We start from the raw sequence: 17,481 nt of genomic DNA on the forward strand, positions 1-17,481 counted from the left end.
TTTCGAAGATCGATTTGATACGGGGATACCACCAGGTACCTGTCAGGCCGGCCGACGTCCCAAAAACGGCCGTCATCACGCCATTCGGCTTATTCGAATTCCTTCGAATGCCATTTGGCCTCAAGAACGCGGCTCAGGCGTTCCAGCGCTTGATGGCGGCGTGCTGCGCGACCTGCCGTTCCTCTTCGTCTACCTGGATGACATCCTCGTCGCCAGCGCGTCCCGGGCCGAGCACCTCCTCCACCTGCGAACACTATTCGGGCGCCTCAGCGAGCACGGCCTAATCGTCAACCTGGCCAAATGCCACTTCGGCACGACGGCCGTTGATTTTTTGGGCCACCACATCACCAAGAACGGGGCCGTGCCACTGCCTACCAAGGTCGAGGCCATCACCGCGTTTCCGCGTCCCCGCTCCATCAAGGCCCTGCAGGAGTTCCTCGGAATGGTGAATTTCTATCACCGCTTCGTGCCCCACGCTGCTCAGCTCATGCGGCCCCTCTACGAAGCCCTCCGGGGCAAGCCGGCCAAACACGACGTCGTCTGGTCCGCAGCCATGGACGCGGCATTTACAAGCTCAAAGCGGGCCCTCGCCGACGCAACACTGCTCGCTCACCCGATGCTCAACGCTCCCATCGCCCTCACCACGGATGCCTCCGACTACGCGGTGGGCGCCGTACATGAGCAATGGGTGAACGGGGTTTGGCAGCCACTCGCTTTTTTCAGCCGGCAACTCGGGCCGAACGAGCTCAAGTATAGCACGTTTGACCGCGAGCTCCTCGGTCTACACCTGGCCGTTCGCCATTTCCGCCACCTCCTGGAGGGCCGACCCTTCACGGCTTTCGTCGACCACAAGCCGTTGGTTTACGCAATGGCCAAAGTCATGGAGCCGTGGTCGGCCCGCCAGCAGCGCCACCTCTCCGCCATGTCGGATTTTACCACGGACATCCGGCACGTCGCCGGCAAAGACAACGCCGTGGCCGACTGTCTTTCTCGGGCCAGCGCGAACGCGGTCCACCTCGGCGTGGACTTCGCGCTTATGGCGGCTGAGCAGACCACCGACACCATGGTGCAAGCCCTCCGGGCGGCGGACACGGGCCTCCGGTTGGCCGACGTCCCCTTCGCGGACACTGTCCTGCTCTGCGACGTCTCCCAAGGCCAGCCTCGCCCCATCGTGCCCGTTACTTGGCAACGCCGCATCTCGGCCTCCCTCCACGGCCTTTCCCACCCGGCCCAGAAAGCTTCCCAGAAGCTGGTGTCAGCGCGATTCGTCTGGCACGGCCTTCGACAGGATGTCCGCGATTGGACCAGCACCTGCACGGCCTGCCAACAGGCCAAGGTCCACCGACACACCCAGGCCCCGCTGGCACCTTTCACCGTGCCCGAACGGCGTTTCGACCACGTCAACGTGGACCTGGTGGGCCCCCTCCCCCCATCACAGGGTTTCACACACCTGCTCACCATGGTGGACAGGACCACCAGGTGGCCGGAGGCCGTTCCCCTCATCTCCACCACCACCGCCGACGTGGCGCAGGCTTTCATCGCCACCTGGATCGCCCGTTTCGGCGCACCGGCAGACATCTCTTCGGACCGCGGGCCGCAGTTCACCTCGGAGCTGTGGGGCGCGGTCGCCCGCAACCTGGGGGTCAGGCTCCACCATACCACGGCCTACCACCCCCAAGCCAACGGGTTGTGCGAGCGGTTTCACCGTTCCATGAAGGCCGCGCTCATGGCCGGCCTTCAGGGCGGCGGCTGGACCGACCGGCTACCATGGGTCCTTTTGGGCCTCCGCACGGCCCCCAAGGAGGACCTCCGGGCGTCCACCGCCGAGCTGGTCTACAGACAGCCGCTACGCGTCCCGGGTGAATTCGTGCCCGACGCTACCAGTCCCTGGTCCGCAGCTCGCCAGCGCTCGGACTTCCAGGAGACCGCCCGACGGTTTGCCCCCGTGCCAACGTCCCACCATGGTGACCCCCAGTCCTATGTCCGCCCAGCGCTTCGCACAGCGGAGTACGTTTTTGTGCATCATGACGCACACCGGGGGCCACTCAGGCCGCCGTACGACGGACCCTTACGGGTCCTGCGACGGGACGACAAGTCCTTCATCATCGACGTCGGCGGCAGGTCGGACCGGATTTCGGTGGACCGCCTCAAGCCGGCGCACGTGAACATCGACCAACCACCTCGGTTGGCCCTTCCTCCGCGGCGAGGCCGCCCCCCCATCCACGGTGCCTCCCGCTCGACCACCCACCCCCACACCGGACCCCCTCCCCCCCCCACAACCCTCCCGGGGTCACTTCGGCTGGGTCATCAGGACCCCCCTTAAATTGACCCTGCCGGTGCAAGTCGATTCTGGGGGGGCATGTGTAGCGGTTGCCGCTGAACATACACAATCGCCTTACACCTGCCGAGGACGCAACCACGGAGCGATCGCTGTGCTGCGCTCGCCCAGACCGCCCGGAGACGCTCAGTCTCGCCTTTCCCGGGCATGCCCGGACTCGCCTTTCCCGGGCTCGCCCGGCCCGTCCGGCGACACCCAGTCTCGCCGTTCCCGGACATGTCCAGGCATGCCCGGCCCGTCCGGCGACACCCAGTCTCGCCGTTCCCGGGCATGTCCAGACTCGCCCAGGTCTCCCGGACACGCCCAGTCGCGCCTTTTAAGGGCAAACACTCCGGCATGAGATATTCGAGTGCTTGTATATAATGCTGCCCGATAAACGGGCTTTTCAGTTTTTACCCGAGTTGATTTGATGCAATAAAGAAACTCAGACGAATTCCAGCTTTTTGTCGCGTCCATTCTTTCGATTCGAGTTGGAGCACAGCTCCTTCAACAGTACTTTATACATAGGAAAGGAAGGATGAGGATGATGTTTAAGATAATGAAGGGTGTGGACAAGATAGATGAGGTGGGGGGTTTCAGCAGAGTCGATAATGTTAGGACCAGGGGACATAGCTTGAGGCTAAACACAATGAGAGCGAGGATAGTTTTAAGGCACTAGGGATCTTTCAGTTCGAGAGTGGTTAATGCATGGAATGGTCTCCCTGGAAAGGTAGTGGCAGTGAAGGGAGCGGATAGGTTGAAATGGGAATTAGATAGGTACCTGGATGCATTGTCGATTTAGGGGTATGGAGATATTGGCAAGACGTGTGTGTGGATGGGTGACGGATACTAGGGTTGGTGCAGTACAGGCATGATGGGCTGAATGGTGCCAGAGTACCTTGTGTGCATATTTATCAGCACAACAATAACCATTAAAGTGTTTGTGGTTTGCAAAGTACAGTACTTTCTAGTTTGGTATGCCACTCAACTTAGGAATGGAGTCAGGCTAAGTGGAAGCCTTGGGGAAAAAGGAGAAAATGACATAAAATGTCATAGTCCCCATGGTTTTAGTAATTTCGCTGTACGGATTTAAAGGCTGCCAGTCGGCCATCTTTGGTCAGATTACAAAACAAAATGTTCTGTATATGTTTATTGTATACTGTTGTGGCGGACACGAAAGCACTGACGTGGTGACATCACCCCGCACACCAAGTGGGGATGGGCCACACCAGGGAGAGAGGCGTGGCCTCACGATATACACGGGGCGCGCAGCCCTGAGCAGTAGTGCTGCAGTTTGAGTACTTTGAATAAAGACTCTTTTATGAACCGCGTTGTCCGCTTGCTCCTTGCGTAAGCATTAGCGCGCGCAGCATCGCGCTTTATATGGTGACCTCGACGTTGGATCTGCCGTAGCGATCCTTCCGAACACGACGCCATTGCAATGGCAAACGACAAGGCAATGGCGATTAAACTTCCCGAATTTTGGGAGGCCCAGGCCGAAGTCTGGTTCTTCAAGCCGAAGCCCAATTTCAGCTTCGGCACCTCACCAACGACGACATGCGCTACTGCCACGTTGTCGCCTCCCTCGGGCCCGGCACGGCCGCTCGAGTTGTGTCCGTCCTTCGCCACCCACCGGACGGCCACAAGTACGAGGCACTCAAGCGGCTACTCCTAGCCACGTTCGGCCTCATGGACGACGCACGGGCCGACCGCCTCCTGGATCTCCCCGAGCTCGGTGACACGCGCCCGTCGGTCCGAATGGACCATATGCTGTCACTGTTGGGCGACGAAGCCCCCGGTTCTCTATTCCGGGCGCTTTTCCGTCGCCAACTTCCAGCGCAGGTTCGCCTCGCGTTGGCCGGGACCGGGCTAACGGAACCCCGAGCATTGGCAGCCGAGGCGGACAGGTACTTCGCGGCTTCGGATACGCGGGCGAGAGTCGGTGCGGCCGTCACGGACCTCGAGGCTGATGCTGCTGCTGATGCTGATCCACAGCATCAGCTTACACAGCATACGCAGCATGCTGATACGCCCCTCGTGACCGCCGCCACGCCCCGCCCACCACCGCGGTGAAAACCGCCAACTCCACCGGCCTGGCGGAGCCAGCCACACTCCTCCAGCTCCACCACCTGGTGCTGGTTCCACGCCAAGTTTGGCCACGAGGCTCGGAAATGTCATCCGCCATGCTCCTTCAACAGGTCGGGAAACGCCCGGGCCGGCGCTCAATAGTGGCGATGAGCACCGGCCGTTCGAGCAGCCTGCTGTTCATAACGGACACCTTATCCGGGCGCCGTTACCTGTGCGACACGGGAGCGCAGGTGAGTGTCGTTCCCGCCGGCATGTCAGACAAGCACGCCGCGGGCGGGGGCCCCGCACTGCTTGCCGCGAACGGGACGCCCATCCGTACATATGGAAAACGCTGCCTCTCTCTGCGGTTCGGAGGGCAGGTTTTCCGATGGACGTTCGTCACCGCCGACGTGCCCATGGCACTGCTTGGCGCGGACTTCCTGTGCGCTAATGGGCTCCTGGTCGACGTAAAGCGCAGACGTCTTGTCCAGGCCGAGACGTTCAGCTCGCCCGCTTGTGCGCTGCCCAGCTCGTCGAGCAGCTCAACGAGCGGCTTGCCAAGCGGCTTGCCGAACGGTTCGGTTCCGGCCACGTTGATCTGTACGCTTCCGGCAGCGGACACATTCACCCACCTCCTCGCCGGCTTCCCGGCCCTCACGCGGCCCACCTTCTCGGCGGGGGCCGTCAAGCACGGGGTGGCCCATCACATCCCCACCGTCGGGCCACCGGTCTAGGCCCGGGCACGCCGCCTCGAGCCGACGAAGCTGGCGGTGGCAAAAGCGGCGTTCGCTACCCTGGAGCGACTCGGCATCGTTCGGCGCTCAGAGAGCGCTTGGGCGTCACCGCTGCACATCGTGCCGAAGCCCGGCGGGGGATGGCGACCGTGCGGGGACTATCGCCGTCTCAATGACGCCACCACTCCCGACCGCTACCCCGTCCCCCACATTCAGGACTTTTCCGCCCGTTTGGCGGGCATGTCCTTCTTCTCGAAGGTGGACCTCATACGCGGCTACCATCAGGTCCCCGTCAGGCCGGAAGACGTCCCGAAGACGGTGGTCATCACGCCATTCGGATTCTTCGAGTTCCTGCGGATGCCCTTCGGTCTGAAGAATGCGGCTCAGGCGTTCCAGCGACTGATGGACAGCGTCCTGCGCGACTTGGATTTTGTCTACGTCTACCTGGACGATATCCTCGTCGCCAGCGCGTCCCGCGAAGAGCACCTACGCCACCTCCGCACGCTCTTCGAACGCCTGGGCCAGCATGGCCTGATTGTGAACCCTGCAAAGTGCCGGTTCGGCGCCGCCGTAATCGATTTTCTGGGGCACCGTGTCGCCAAGCACGGAGCCGTCCCCCTGCCGGCCAAAGTGGAGGCGGTGAAGGGGTTTCCGCGCCCCCGCACGATCAGAGGGCTGCAGGAGTTCCTGGGCATGGTGAACTTTTACCATCGGTTCCTGCCCCGTATCGCCCAGCTCCTGCGCCCCCTGCACGAAGCTCTCCGAGGTAAGCCGGGCAAAGGCGACGTTACCTGGACCGAGCAGATGGACACGGCATTCACGGGCGCGAAGCTCGCCTTGGCCAACGCCACCATGCTCGCGCACCCGGCGCCCGATGCACCGATCACCCTCACCACCGACGCCTCGGACTACGCGGTGGGTGCGGTGCACGAGCAATGGGTGCGTGGAGCTTGGCAACCGCTGGCGTTCTTTAGCTGGCAGCTTCGCCCGCCCGAACGCCGTTACAGTACCTTCGACCGTGAGTTGCTCGGGCTTCACTTGGCGGTCAGGCACTTCCGCCATCTGCTCGAGGGCCGTGCGTTCACGGCCTTCGTCGACCACAAGCCGCTGATCTTCGCGATGGGCAAGGTCACCGAGCCGTGGTCGGCCCGGCAGCAGCGTCACCTCTCGGCCGTGTCCGAGTACACGACGGACATCCGGCACGTCGCGGGGAAGGACAACCCGGTGGCGGATTGCCTTTCCCGGGCCGTCGCCCACGCAGTCCACCTCGGCATCGACTATGCCCGGATGGCAGCGGACCAGGCCGCTGACCCCGACGTCCAGGCCTTGCGGACCGCCGTCACGGGCCTCCGCGTCACCGAGGTGCCGTTCGACGGCGCGGGCGCGGCCCTCTTGTGCGACGTCTCCCTCGGGCGTCCTCGCCCCATCGTGCCCGCGGGCTTGCAGCGTCAGGTGTTTGACGCCATCCACGGCCTGTCCCACCTGGGCGCGAGGGCCTCCCAAAGGTTGATCGCCGACAAGTTTGTCTGGCATGGCCTCCGGAAGGCCGTCCGCGGCTGGGCCAGGACGTGCCTCGCGTGCCAGCGCGCCAAGGTGCACCGGCACACCCAGGCCCCTTTGGCCCCGTTCACGGTGCCGGAACACCGGTTTGACCACGTCCACGTGGACCTGGTGGGACCTCTGCCCCCCTCGCGGGGTTTCACCCACGTCCTCACCATGGTGGACCGCACCACCCGGTGGCCGGAGGCCGTGCCCTTGGCGTCGACGACGGCGGCGGATGTCGCGCAGGCTTTCATCGCCACCTGGGTCGCCCGGTTCGGCGCCCCCTCAGACATCTCGTCCGACCGCGGCCCCCAGTTCACCTCGGAGCTCTGGGGGGCGGTCGCGCAGGGGCTCGGGGTCCGGCTGCACTGAACCACGGCCTACCACCCCCAGGCTAACGGCCTGTGTGAGCGATTTCACCGCTCATTGAAGGCCGCGCTCCGGGCCACCCTCCGCGACGGCGGCTGGGTCGACAGGCTCCCCTGGGTCCTGCTGGGCCTCCGGACGGTGCCCAAGGAGGACCTGCGCGCATCCGCGGCGGAGTTGGTCTTCGGGCAACCGCTGCGGGTGCCGGGCGAGTTCCTCCCCGACTCCACGGCACCATGGTCCGCGGCACAGCAGCGCTCCGCTCTGCAAGAGACCGCCCAGAGGTTCGCCCCGGTGCCAACGGCATGCCACGGGCACCCACTGACGCACGTCGCCCCGGAGCTTCGCACGGCGGAGTACGTCTTTGTCCGCCACGATGCCCACCGGATACCACTGCGGCCCCCGTACGACGGGCCTTTCCACGTGCTGGAGACCGGGGCGAGGCACTTCACCCTGGACATCGGCGGTACTCCTGACCGCGTTTCTGTAGACCGCCTCAAGCCGGCCCACCTCGACGTGGACCATCCACCGCCAGTGGCCCGACCCCCGCGTCAGGGCCGCCCCCCTGCGGGCGGACCCCCGGCACCGCCCAGCCCCGCCGCCACACCGCCCCCCGGTCCTGCAGCTGGAGGCATCCCAGATGGCATCCCTGCATCCCAGACGCCGCCTGTCGCCAGGGGGCGCTTCGCCCGGGTCATCCGTTTGCCCCGCAAACTGACCCTTCAGGTGCGCGGGGATTCTGGGGGGGCGCGTGTGGCGGACACGAAAGCACTGACGTGGTGACATCACCCCGCACACCAAGTGGGGATGGGCCACGCCAGGGAGAGAGGCGTGGCCTCACGATATACACGGGGCGCGCAGCCCTGAGCAGTAGTGCTGCAGTTTGAGTACTTTGAATAAAGACTCTTTTATGAACCGCGTTGTCCGCTTGCTCCTTGCGTAAGCATTAGCGCGCGCAGCATCGCGCTTTACTGTCATGCATGGTCTTTGTGCCAAGTTTGAACAAAATTGGTCCATGCATGGCCGAGAAATGCTTGGGGTACGTTTAAATAACCAAATGGCTGTCAGTTGGCCATCTTGGATCTGATCTCGAAAATAAATGACATGCATATGTAAGCCATCATTCATTTATCTGTGTGTCAAATTTGAACAAGATCGGTAAATGCATTTCCAAGAAATGGTTGAGGATGTGTTCAATACCGGGTTTTTTTTACAACTAAAATGGCCGCAAGTCTACCAGTTAGCCATCTTTGATCATATCGCAAAATAAAGTTAGGTGCACATGTATTTTTATTTTTTTTGTATACATAATCGAGGCTCGTGAAAGAGCTAACATTTATCACACAAACAAATCAAACAGACAAACAAACAAAGTATATAAAAAGGGGAGCGGTAGACAAGATGGGGAGAGAAGGGGAAGCACATAAACACAACATTTGTGAGGGACATAGGGAATGTGTGGGAGGGAGAGGGCTTGGGGGGAGGCGGCGTTGGAAGGGGGACGGGGGGGGGGGGGGGTGGGAGAAGTATAAACACAAGGACACCAAGGACACCAAGGACTTCCAGGAAAGAAGTTGGCATTTCAAAAAAGAGGATTTGGGGTGAGGAGAAAGTTTTTTCCAGAGGCGGGAGAAAAGAGGATTGAAAGAGTGAAGGTGAGCAGAGAGTCTTGATTTTGGTAGTTTCACCAAAAGAGGGTTGCAGGCAGATCTTGTGCGACCTTTAGGAATATTTGGGGGACAGAGCCCAGAGAGAGCTGGAGGAGCAAGGCCGGAGAGGAGTCGGTAGAAGACAGAAAGACCACCAACCTGCCTGCGGTGAGTAAGTGAAAGGCCCTCGGAGGTAGCTTCATCTCGGGGAGATTCCAATGATTCTGAACGCTTTGGTTTTAACAGCGTGAAGACGAGCTAGGTGTGAGGCAGGAGCACCAGCCCAGAGGGGAGAGCAGTATTCCATTGTGCTGTGGATGAAAGCCTTGTATGTGGTGAGGAGCTCAGGTGTGCCAAGGAAGGACTTCGCACGACGGAGGATGCCCATTCGGCGACTGGCTTTGGAGGCCAGATTTGAAATGTGGTTTTCCCAGGAAAGATCATGGCAGATAGTGCGACCCAAAAGCTTGAGTGACAGAACTTCTTGGAGAGGATTATTCAAAAAGTGGATGGGAGGGTTGTCCAGTCGGTCTTTTCGGAGAGACATCGTAAGAGTGTGAGATTTGTCAGGATTGAAAGACATGTTCCACTTGTTTGCCCAGACAGTGATTTTGTCCAGGTCTGCAGAGAGTGAAGAGGCTGCAGACTGCCGATCTGAGGGATGAGGAATGGAGCGGCAGAGAGTGGAGTCATCAGCAAAGAGATAGAGAGGATTTTCAAGAGAGTCGGGGAGATCATTGATGAAGACCAGAAAAAGCACAGGGCCCAGAACACTGCCTTGGGGAACTCCAGCCTGAACAGGAAGAGGAGATGAGAGAAACCCATTCAGGGCCACATAGTCTGGAGGCACTTCCAGGAAATGTGACAGTAGGGGTACACTCATGTTACAAGCTCGCAACAATGTTTTTCTGAAAGCCCAGACCTCTAGGAACCCAAAAAGTCTTGTTGCCAGCTTGGGAAATGGTTTGGACCAGATTTGTGGCCATTTTTCAAAATGGCCGCCTACATTTTTGGTGTTTTCTAATATTTGAGCTCTAGAACTGATATCTGGCTGTCTTAAAGGTCTCTAGGGTTATGACCTTATAACATATAGTCATACAACAATCCTCACCCAAATTGGGGTGCATGGCATATCTATAAGTGGTTTTATTGAAGCAAAAAGGCAAAAATATGCCTGAAAAACGCCTTCATTTTGATTTTTCCAAATCACTAAATTGCATACTGTGAAGTTGTTCTTTGGTCAATTTCTTTCAAAATAGTTTTAAAATTTGCCCAGATCCCTCCTCTTCATTAGCAAATCTTCAGGAATATACCCAAGTTCTCAGAAAATATGTTTTATGCATGATCAGCTACCCCTACCCCCTAAATCACAAAACGTGCCAATTTTCAATATTTCCAGATTCCAACCAATATCATTGTTGTATGACTTTTTCTCATCATGATAGGTCCAAATTAACTTACTCTATGTGATTAGGTGTTAATAAAAATTGAATTTCACACTTTAGTGAAAATCCAAGATGGCTGCCAAATGGCCAATAAAATATAATATTTCACATTATGACGTTAAGTTAAGGTAATGCAGTCTACCATTTGATACCAACACATTTTTGAGACATAATATATTGCAATAATGATGCTTTCCTTTGTATCCTTCCTCAGGTCCTGCCCGAATCATCATTTTAACATAATTGTTGTGTTAACAATGTACTATAACATATTGCTTGTTGCATGTGCTGTAAATAGCTTTCAGTGTTGTGGTAGACATAGTCTTTGTCTCTTTCCAGATATGAATGAAGATGGAACCTGTAGCTGTGATAGGCGGGAGACGGAAGAGAGAATCAGTTGCACTGGACATCGACTGGAGCACATGCTTCATTTGCCAAGGCAACAGAAAAAATGAAAAGACAACCAAGCCCACAGATGTTGGTCTCGAACGCTTTAAAGACTGTGTGATTACGAGACAGAAATACCATGACCATGAGTACATCTCAACACTTGACAGAATACAGAGTATTGACCTTGATGATGAAAAAGAACACATAGTATGGCACAGGGGCTGTTATTCAAAGTTTACACATGCCAACCATATTGAGAGACTGAAAAATCGGCATGAAAAGGAAGCAAAGGACTCGTGTGACCAACCATCTACATGCATTCGCCCCTCTTCTAGAGCATCAGTTGCTTCAGTGTCCTGGGACAAATTTATTTTCTGTCAGGAGGATAAGGCAGGAAAGCAATTGAGGAATGTAGCCACTTTAGAGACCTCAGACAGAATACTAAATGATGCTCAAAAGAACAAGATTATGAGATGCCGGTTGGCAGGAATAAGTGACCTAATAGCTGCTGAAGGGAAGTACCACCTTCCTTGTTATGTAACCTTCAGGAGGAAGTCTGAGTCAACTGTGGTAGAAGAAGGCCCAGAATATCCACCAGATGTTTGTTTCAACAAAATGATCGAGGAGGTGGATGCTGGGCTGTCTGGAGGAGACATCTATACCATGAAAACCATCTGGCACCAATACTGTTACATGATGAGAAGAGACTTCAGTGTCTGTGTGGAGCAATGTGACCGACAGAGTTACAAAGCATTCAAGAATAAAGTCAAAAGGGTATTAGGAGATAGGGCAGATTTTGTACAGTCCATGAATCAACAGGATTCACTTCTAGTCTTCCCACTAATTCAAACAGGTATTGTTGTTCAGAACTTAGCAGAGATGGCAGATGAGCTAGAACAAAGTGAGATACAAGATTCTGATGAAACCTCCCAGCACATTCCATCTTTCTCAGCCGAAACAAAGGACAATGAACTCTTGAGTTGGCTTTACAGAGTGGCAGTCAAAATGAGAAATGACATCAAGACAATGCCAGGACACTCAGATATTGGAGACATCAATACTGAAAGTGCACAGAAGGTGGTTCCTGAAAGCCTTTACATTTTCCTACGCCTGCTGTGTGATTGTGACAGCATATTTGAAGATTCTGAAGGGACCTCCGAAGGTGATGATGATGGAGAAAGCAAAAGGATTTTGAGCATAGCACAGGACATAGTATGTTTGGCATCTGGTGGCAGAAAGCAGACACCAAAGCAACTAGGGCTAGCTCTCACTGTTCACCAAGCAACAAGGTCCAAGGACTTGGTGCAACTAATGCATGCTGCAGGACATGGTGTTAGTTATGAAACTGTAAGAAGAGCTGACACTGCCCTTGCAAACTCTGTCTTGGCCAGATATGTTGAGCAAAACAACACAATAATACCCCTGAATTTTGCACAAGCTACCTACCAAGGATACATCAGATATGCTAATGATAACATTGACATCATAGAGGAGACCCTTGACGGTCAAGGCTCCTTTCATGCCTCACAGTCTGCTGCCTTTCGACGAAGCATACCTGGCGAAAAGACCATTGCACCTGATGTCAAGTCAAGCAGTAGCAGATCTGTAACTGTGCCAGAGCATTTCAATGAGATTCAACCTTCAGGCATGGGCACCCAGAAACCCGAAGCAACATTTCCAGTAGCTGTGAAAGCTGATTGGTATATGGAATCGGATGCCCAGGTTATCTCTGAGGCTATGGCCATAGATGTGTCATGGCTCCTTGCACGTCAGTCTCACACCGAGGACCAGCATGTTCCAGGCTGGACAGCATTTAACCAGCGTGTGTCTGATGTGAATCCAGCAAAGACTACAGTAGGGCCTATGCCGATAATCAATGAGCCTGCACATGAGTTTGACACCATCTGGACAGTGATTCAAAACTGCCAAAGGATGACTGCTGCACTAGGGCAAACGTATACAGTACTTACCTTTGATGAGCAACTGTACTGTAAAGCCAAGATGTTGCAGTGGGCCAAACCAGACAAATGCAAAAACCTAGTGGTGATGCTTGGTGGTTTCCATATTCAAATGAATTTCACCAAGGTTATTGGACAGTACATGGCAGATTCCGGCTTGAAGGACATTCTGGTAGAAAGTGGTGTGTATGGCGAGAACACTGCACAGAACATCCTCAACGGGAAACAATGGAACCGCACAATCCGTGCCCACAAGCTTGTGTTTGAGGCATTATGGCGAATTCTGTGGCAGAAGATCAGCAGCTACAGGCTGCATACAGAAAGAACTAGAACGGCACTCAGTAGAGACCACACATCCCCCTGGTTGGCCGAATGAAAATGAAGTACAGATTGATGCAGAAATCAATCAGGTATCAGAGGACCTTTCGAGAGCTTTCCAGCAGGCAGACGATGAGGCCATCTACAGTGCTCTGAGGCGTCTGGTGCCCAAGGCCTACCAGGTCAGTGCCCTAATAGAAGACATGGACAGGGAACACGAGGCAAATGCCACATTTGTATATTGGCGGCAATACATGCATCTTGTGAGCATCCTCCTGAGGTTCACCCGTGCCATCAGAGATGCCAAGTGGGAATTGTTCCTGACCACTTTTCGCGAGATGCTCCACTGGTTCGGAGCCTTCGACCGGCCAAATTACCTGCGATGGGGCAGTGTGTTCCTGGCAGATATGAATCAGCTGGGGCACACTGCGCCTGAGGTGTTGGCAGGTTTCAATGAAGGGGACTTCGGAGTGATGTTGTTGCTATGTTGGAACTAATATACTCCGCAAACAAGGCACTTCCAAATCCACACTACTTTCCTGAAATTCAAATGTTATAAAACATAAATTTTACATAAAGTCCCCCTCTAAAATAATACATCTTCAACTCATCAAGACTCTTTCACATACATGTGACCTATAGAATAGTAGTGCCTCATATATTTAGTATAAATGGAACATTTTAGAAGTGCCTCTGAATGAAATTGCAGTCTTATGGTCTCGCGCCACCAAATATTCTATGGCCATTTGGCAGCCATCTTGGATTTTCACTAAAGTGTGAAATTCAATTTTTATTAACACCTAATCACATAGAGTAAGTTAATTTGGACCTATCATGATGAGAAAAAGTCATACAACAATGATATTGGTTGGAATCTGGAAATATTGAAAATTGGCACGTTTTGTGATTTAGGGGGTAGGGGTAGCTGATCATGCATAAAACATATTTTCTGAGAACTTGGGTATATTCCTGAAGATTTGCTAATGAAGAGGAGGGATCTGGGCAAATTTTAAAACTATTTTGAAAGAAATTGACCAAAGAACAACTTCACAGTATGCAATTTAGTGATTTGGAAAAATCAAAATGAAGGCGTTTTTCAGGCATATTTTTGCCTTTTTGCTTCAATAAAACCACTTATAGATATGCCATGCACCCCAATTTGGGTGAGGATTGTTGTATGACTATATGTTATAAGGTCATAACCCTAGAGACCTTTAAGACAGCCAGATATAAGTTCTAGAGCTCAAATATTAGAAAACACCAAAAATGTAGGCGGCCATTTTGAAAAATGGCCACAAATCTGGTCCAAACCATTTCCCAAGCTGGCAACAAGACTTTTTGGGTTCCTAGAGGTCTGGGCTTTCAGAAAAACATTGTTGCCAGCTTGTAACATGAGTGTACCCCTACCACCTTTTCTAGGCCACTTTTGGGGATATGCCTCCAGACTAACACGTTCACTACGACTAGAGAGAAAGTCCGCCAGCCATGCGTGGAGATTTCCATGGATACCAAAGTAGCAGAATTTGGTGAGCAGAGCGGGGTGCCAGACCGTATCGAAGGCACGTGATATGTCGAGGGAGACAGCTCTAATTTCCTGCTTGGCATTGAGGACCTCCATCCATTGTTGAGCAGCAGAAGCAGCATGTCCAGAGTAGAGTGACCTGGTCTGAAACCAAATTGATGATCAGAGATCAAGCCATTGCAGAAGAGGAAAGATTTCATATCCGAAGCAATGATGGATTCCATGACTTTGCTGATAATTGGGAGAAGGCTGATTGGTCTGTATTTGCTAGGATCTGTTTTTGCACCTTTTTGTGTAAAGCGGTGATGTTGGCTGATTTCCAAGCAGATAGCAGTTGACCTTGAGCAAAAGAGAGGGTGAAGAGAACAGAGAGAGGGAGTGAAAGAGCGGAATAACAGGATTTTAGGACACGTGGGCTGATGCCGTCAGGTCCAGTTGCAGAATCAGATTCGAGGGTTGACAGAAACTTTTCCACCTTGTCAGGAGGAAAGGACACAGAGTCCAGGAGCAGCTGGGTACGACTGGGTACGGTGGGTACAGAGAGGGATGGGTTTGGGACAAAAGATTTAGAGGCAAACACAGAGTTGAGGCATTCAGCTTTTTCACGTGCGGAGTCAGCTGTGTAGCCGTTTGAGGTAAGGGAGGGGAGGGATGGGATGGAGGGGGAACAAACACCAGAAACAGATTTGACCAGACGCCACCAGGATTTGGAAGAGGGGGACAGATAAGAGAGTTTGGTCTTGAGAACGGAGAGATATTGTTTCCTGGCTCTCCTGAGGGTGGAGGGTATGCCAGCATGTACTGTGATTTTGCCAAGTTTGAACAACATCAGACCATGCATGGCTGATAAATGGTTGGTGACATGTTTTACTAAAGAAATGACCGCCAGGTGGCCATCTTGGATCTGATCTTGAAACAAAACGACATCCATATGTAAGGGTTTTTTTCCCCAACTAAAATGGTTGCTTGTCGACCACCTTTGATCGCATCATGAAACAAAATGATGTGCATGTTATGAAATTGTATCTAAGTTGAACCCAGGTGTTATGCTCTCTCCAACCACTGAGAGGCGTCGATAAGAACTCGGACGACCACCGCTCCGAATCATTCCTGTGACATATAATCTGTGTGACAGCGTATACTCGAATGGTGCGTATATCTAGATGTTCCAGGCTTGCTTGCATTGATTGATAATTGCTGGACTCCTCCATGATTATGTAATCCTGATATATGGCTTGATTATATCTTACAGGTGTTGCCAGAGATCGAATTTGAATTAAACCTACCTTGAGGACAATGTTGTGGATTTGACTTTTTACAACAGTGCATATGTATACCATCACGTATTGTCCTTTTGCCAAGTATGAATAAATCGGTCCATACATGGTCGATATATGGTCACGGCCACATGCACGCATAGACGAATGCACAGATGGACGAGACCCAATATAAGCCCCCATTTCGGACTAAGTCCAATGGTGGCTAATAACACCCTCAATTGAATTCAGACAATGTTTTACTGTGTGAGTGGTTTCACCAAAGTCACCAAACTCAACCTTTTTCTCGATTGTGATTCTGGGCCTACTTTATTCAAACTATTTCGATGTTTAACTAAATTGAGTTATCTTTGGCGTTTCTGCTTTCAGACAATCTTCCCAAATGACACAATCGTGTTTGAGAGTGAGCGAGACACAGATATAAAAGGTTCTGACAAAGCCCCTTTCCATACATGTCATAATATTTGCTTAAGCATTTTTCCTTCAACGGTTTAGACCCAAAATAAACTCACCATTTTTTTCCTTTGAGACGAGGAGGTGGGTCCTTGGGAATGAGGAAGAGTGCACGCATAGGATGCATGTCACAAAGAGCTGTGGACAGACAGTTGGATAACATACATGGTATGGTCAGATATTGTGAGATTACCAGCTTGGCTTGGACAACAGTTTGGTGAACATCAGTCTATTTTTCCATTTATATGCAAATTGTTTCATCAGCTGCAATTGCAAATACATGTAGAACTGGTTTTGTCTTGGATTTGTAAACGTTAACCATAGTTGGAAGTCAGCTTTAGTTTTGTCACCCCAAACAAGTTGTTCAACAACCAATTAATTTTTATTATTATGCACTTCAAGCCATATTACCTCTGATGATTGGCTTCCTACCAAGTCCAACAGGACAGTATAGAGGCAGCACACTGGACTTTCAACTGTCTTTTTGGGGTTTGATTCCCAATCCGACTATAAACTGTGGGATTAGTGGTTTGCAGGTGGGGAGTTTGATCACAAAGTGCTCTATCTCTCAGATGGATGCCAAGCCTGGTGTCCTGTCTGCTAGCCTTAGTTGGTAAATCAAGCCCACGGGTCCTAAAATCCTAGCCTTAGTTGGTAGACGTTAAAGATTTCACGGTGTCTTTTGCGAAGAGTAGGCGAACTATCACCGGCACCCTGAACAAATTAAAAATTCCTGCCACCTTCAGTGAAACGTCAGACCTGGCCAGCCAAGACACCAAAGATGGGAAAGTCTTCCACATTGTTTTGTCTTCCTCATGCCACGGTCCCCAGTCTTCCACTCTCACCCCAGAACAAGGTGAGATTAAATGGGGCCATTAATCTAGTAGTAGTGGTAGTAGTAGTCATAGTAGAAGCTTCCTAACTGATAGCCATAGAGCCCTGACATATAAATTACAATGGCAGTATCATCAAAAGTTGGGAAAGAATCCCAAGTCATTTGTGAAAGCTGTTGAAGCTGATCCAAATTCGATTGTATCGTCCACAATAAGCCTTGGGACAAAGTCATCCATTCATTGGAAATCATTACTGTTTGGATCTGGCTCGTGAGTGCATATCACACTAACTGAATGGAGGGACAGAGTTTTATGAACAGCTGTTAGGGTTTGTTTAAATATCCACTAGTCGAGGCTAAGTTGGTTATTACATGTTGAGTGATTTCATACAATCAGAAGCGAGGTAAATCATGCCATGCTCCAAGGTTTTCCTTGTCACGTACGGAATGAACTTATCAGCCATAAGCCTGTGCATTATGAGCAGACTAGCAGAAGTACTCGGCATTGCCGGGCGGGGGAGGGGAGGGGAGGGGTAAGTGGAGGGGAGGGGAACGGGGGGTAGGGGAGGAGGGGGGGGAGGGGAGATGAGGGGCGGAGGGGAGAAGAGGGG

General features: G+C 53.0%; 1 protein-coding gene across 4 annotated transcripts in view; it reads right to left on the reverse strand.

Moving 5' to 3' along the window:
• Nucleotides 1-17,481, reverse strand: part of LOC137415939 (traf2 and NCK-interacting protein kinase-like) — a 353,089-nt gene that overhangs the window by 167,370 nt on the left and 168,238 nt on the right. For all 4 annotated transcript variants that reach the window (XR_013621224.1, XM_078767554.1, XM_078767553.1 and 1 more), the window contains exon 9: nt 16,098-16,176. Coding sequence is in view for 3 of the 4 variants with exons in the window: in XM_078767554.1 (XP_078623680.1) it covers nt 16,098-16,176 (79 nt within the window). In the remaining variant the exon portion in view is untranslated. The remainder of the gene's footprint in view (nt 1-16,097; nt 16,177-17,481) is intronic.

The sequence above is a fragment of the Myxine glutinosa genome, chromosome 13 (assembly GCF_964187855.1).
Source record: "Myxine glutinosa chromosome 13, kmMyxGlut1.1, whole genome shotgun sequence".
In the NCBI taxonomy this organism is placed as follows: Eukaryota; Metazoa; Chordata; class Myxini; order Myxiniformes; family Myxinidae; genus Myxine; species Myxine glutinosa.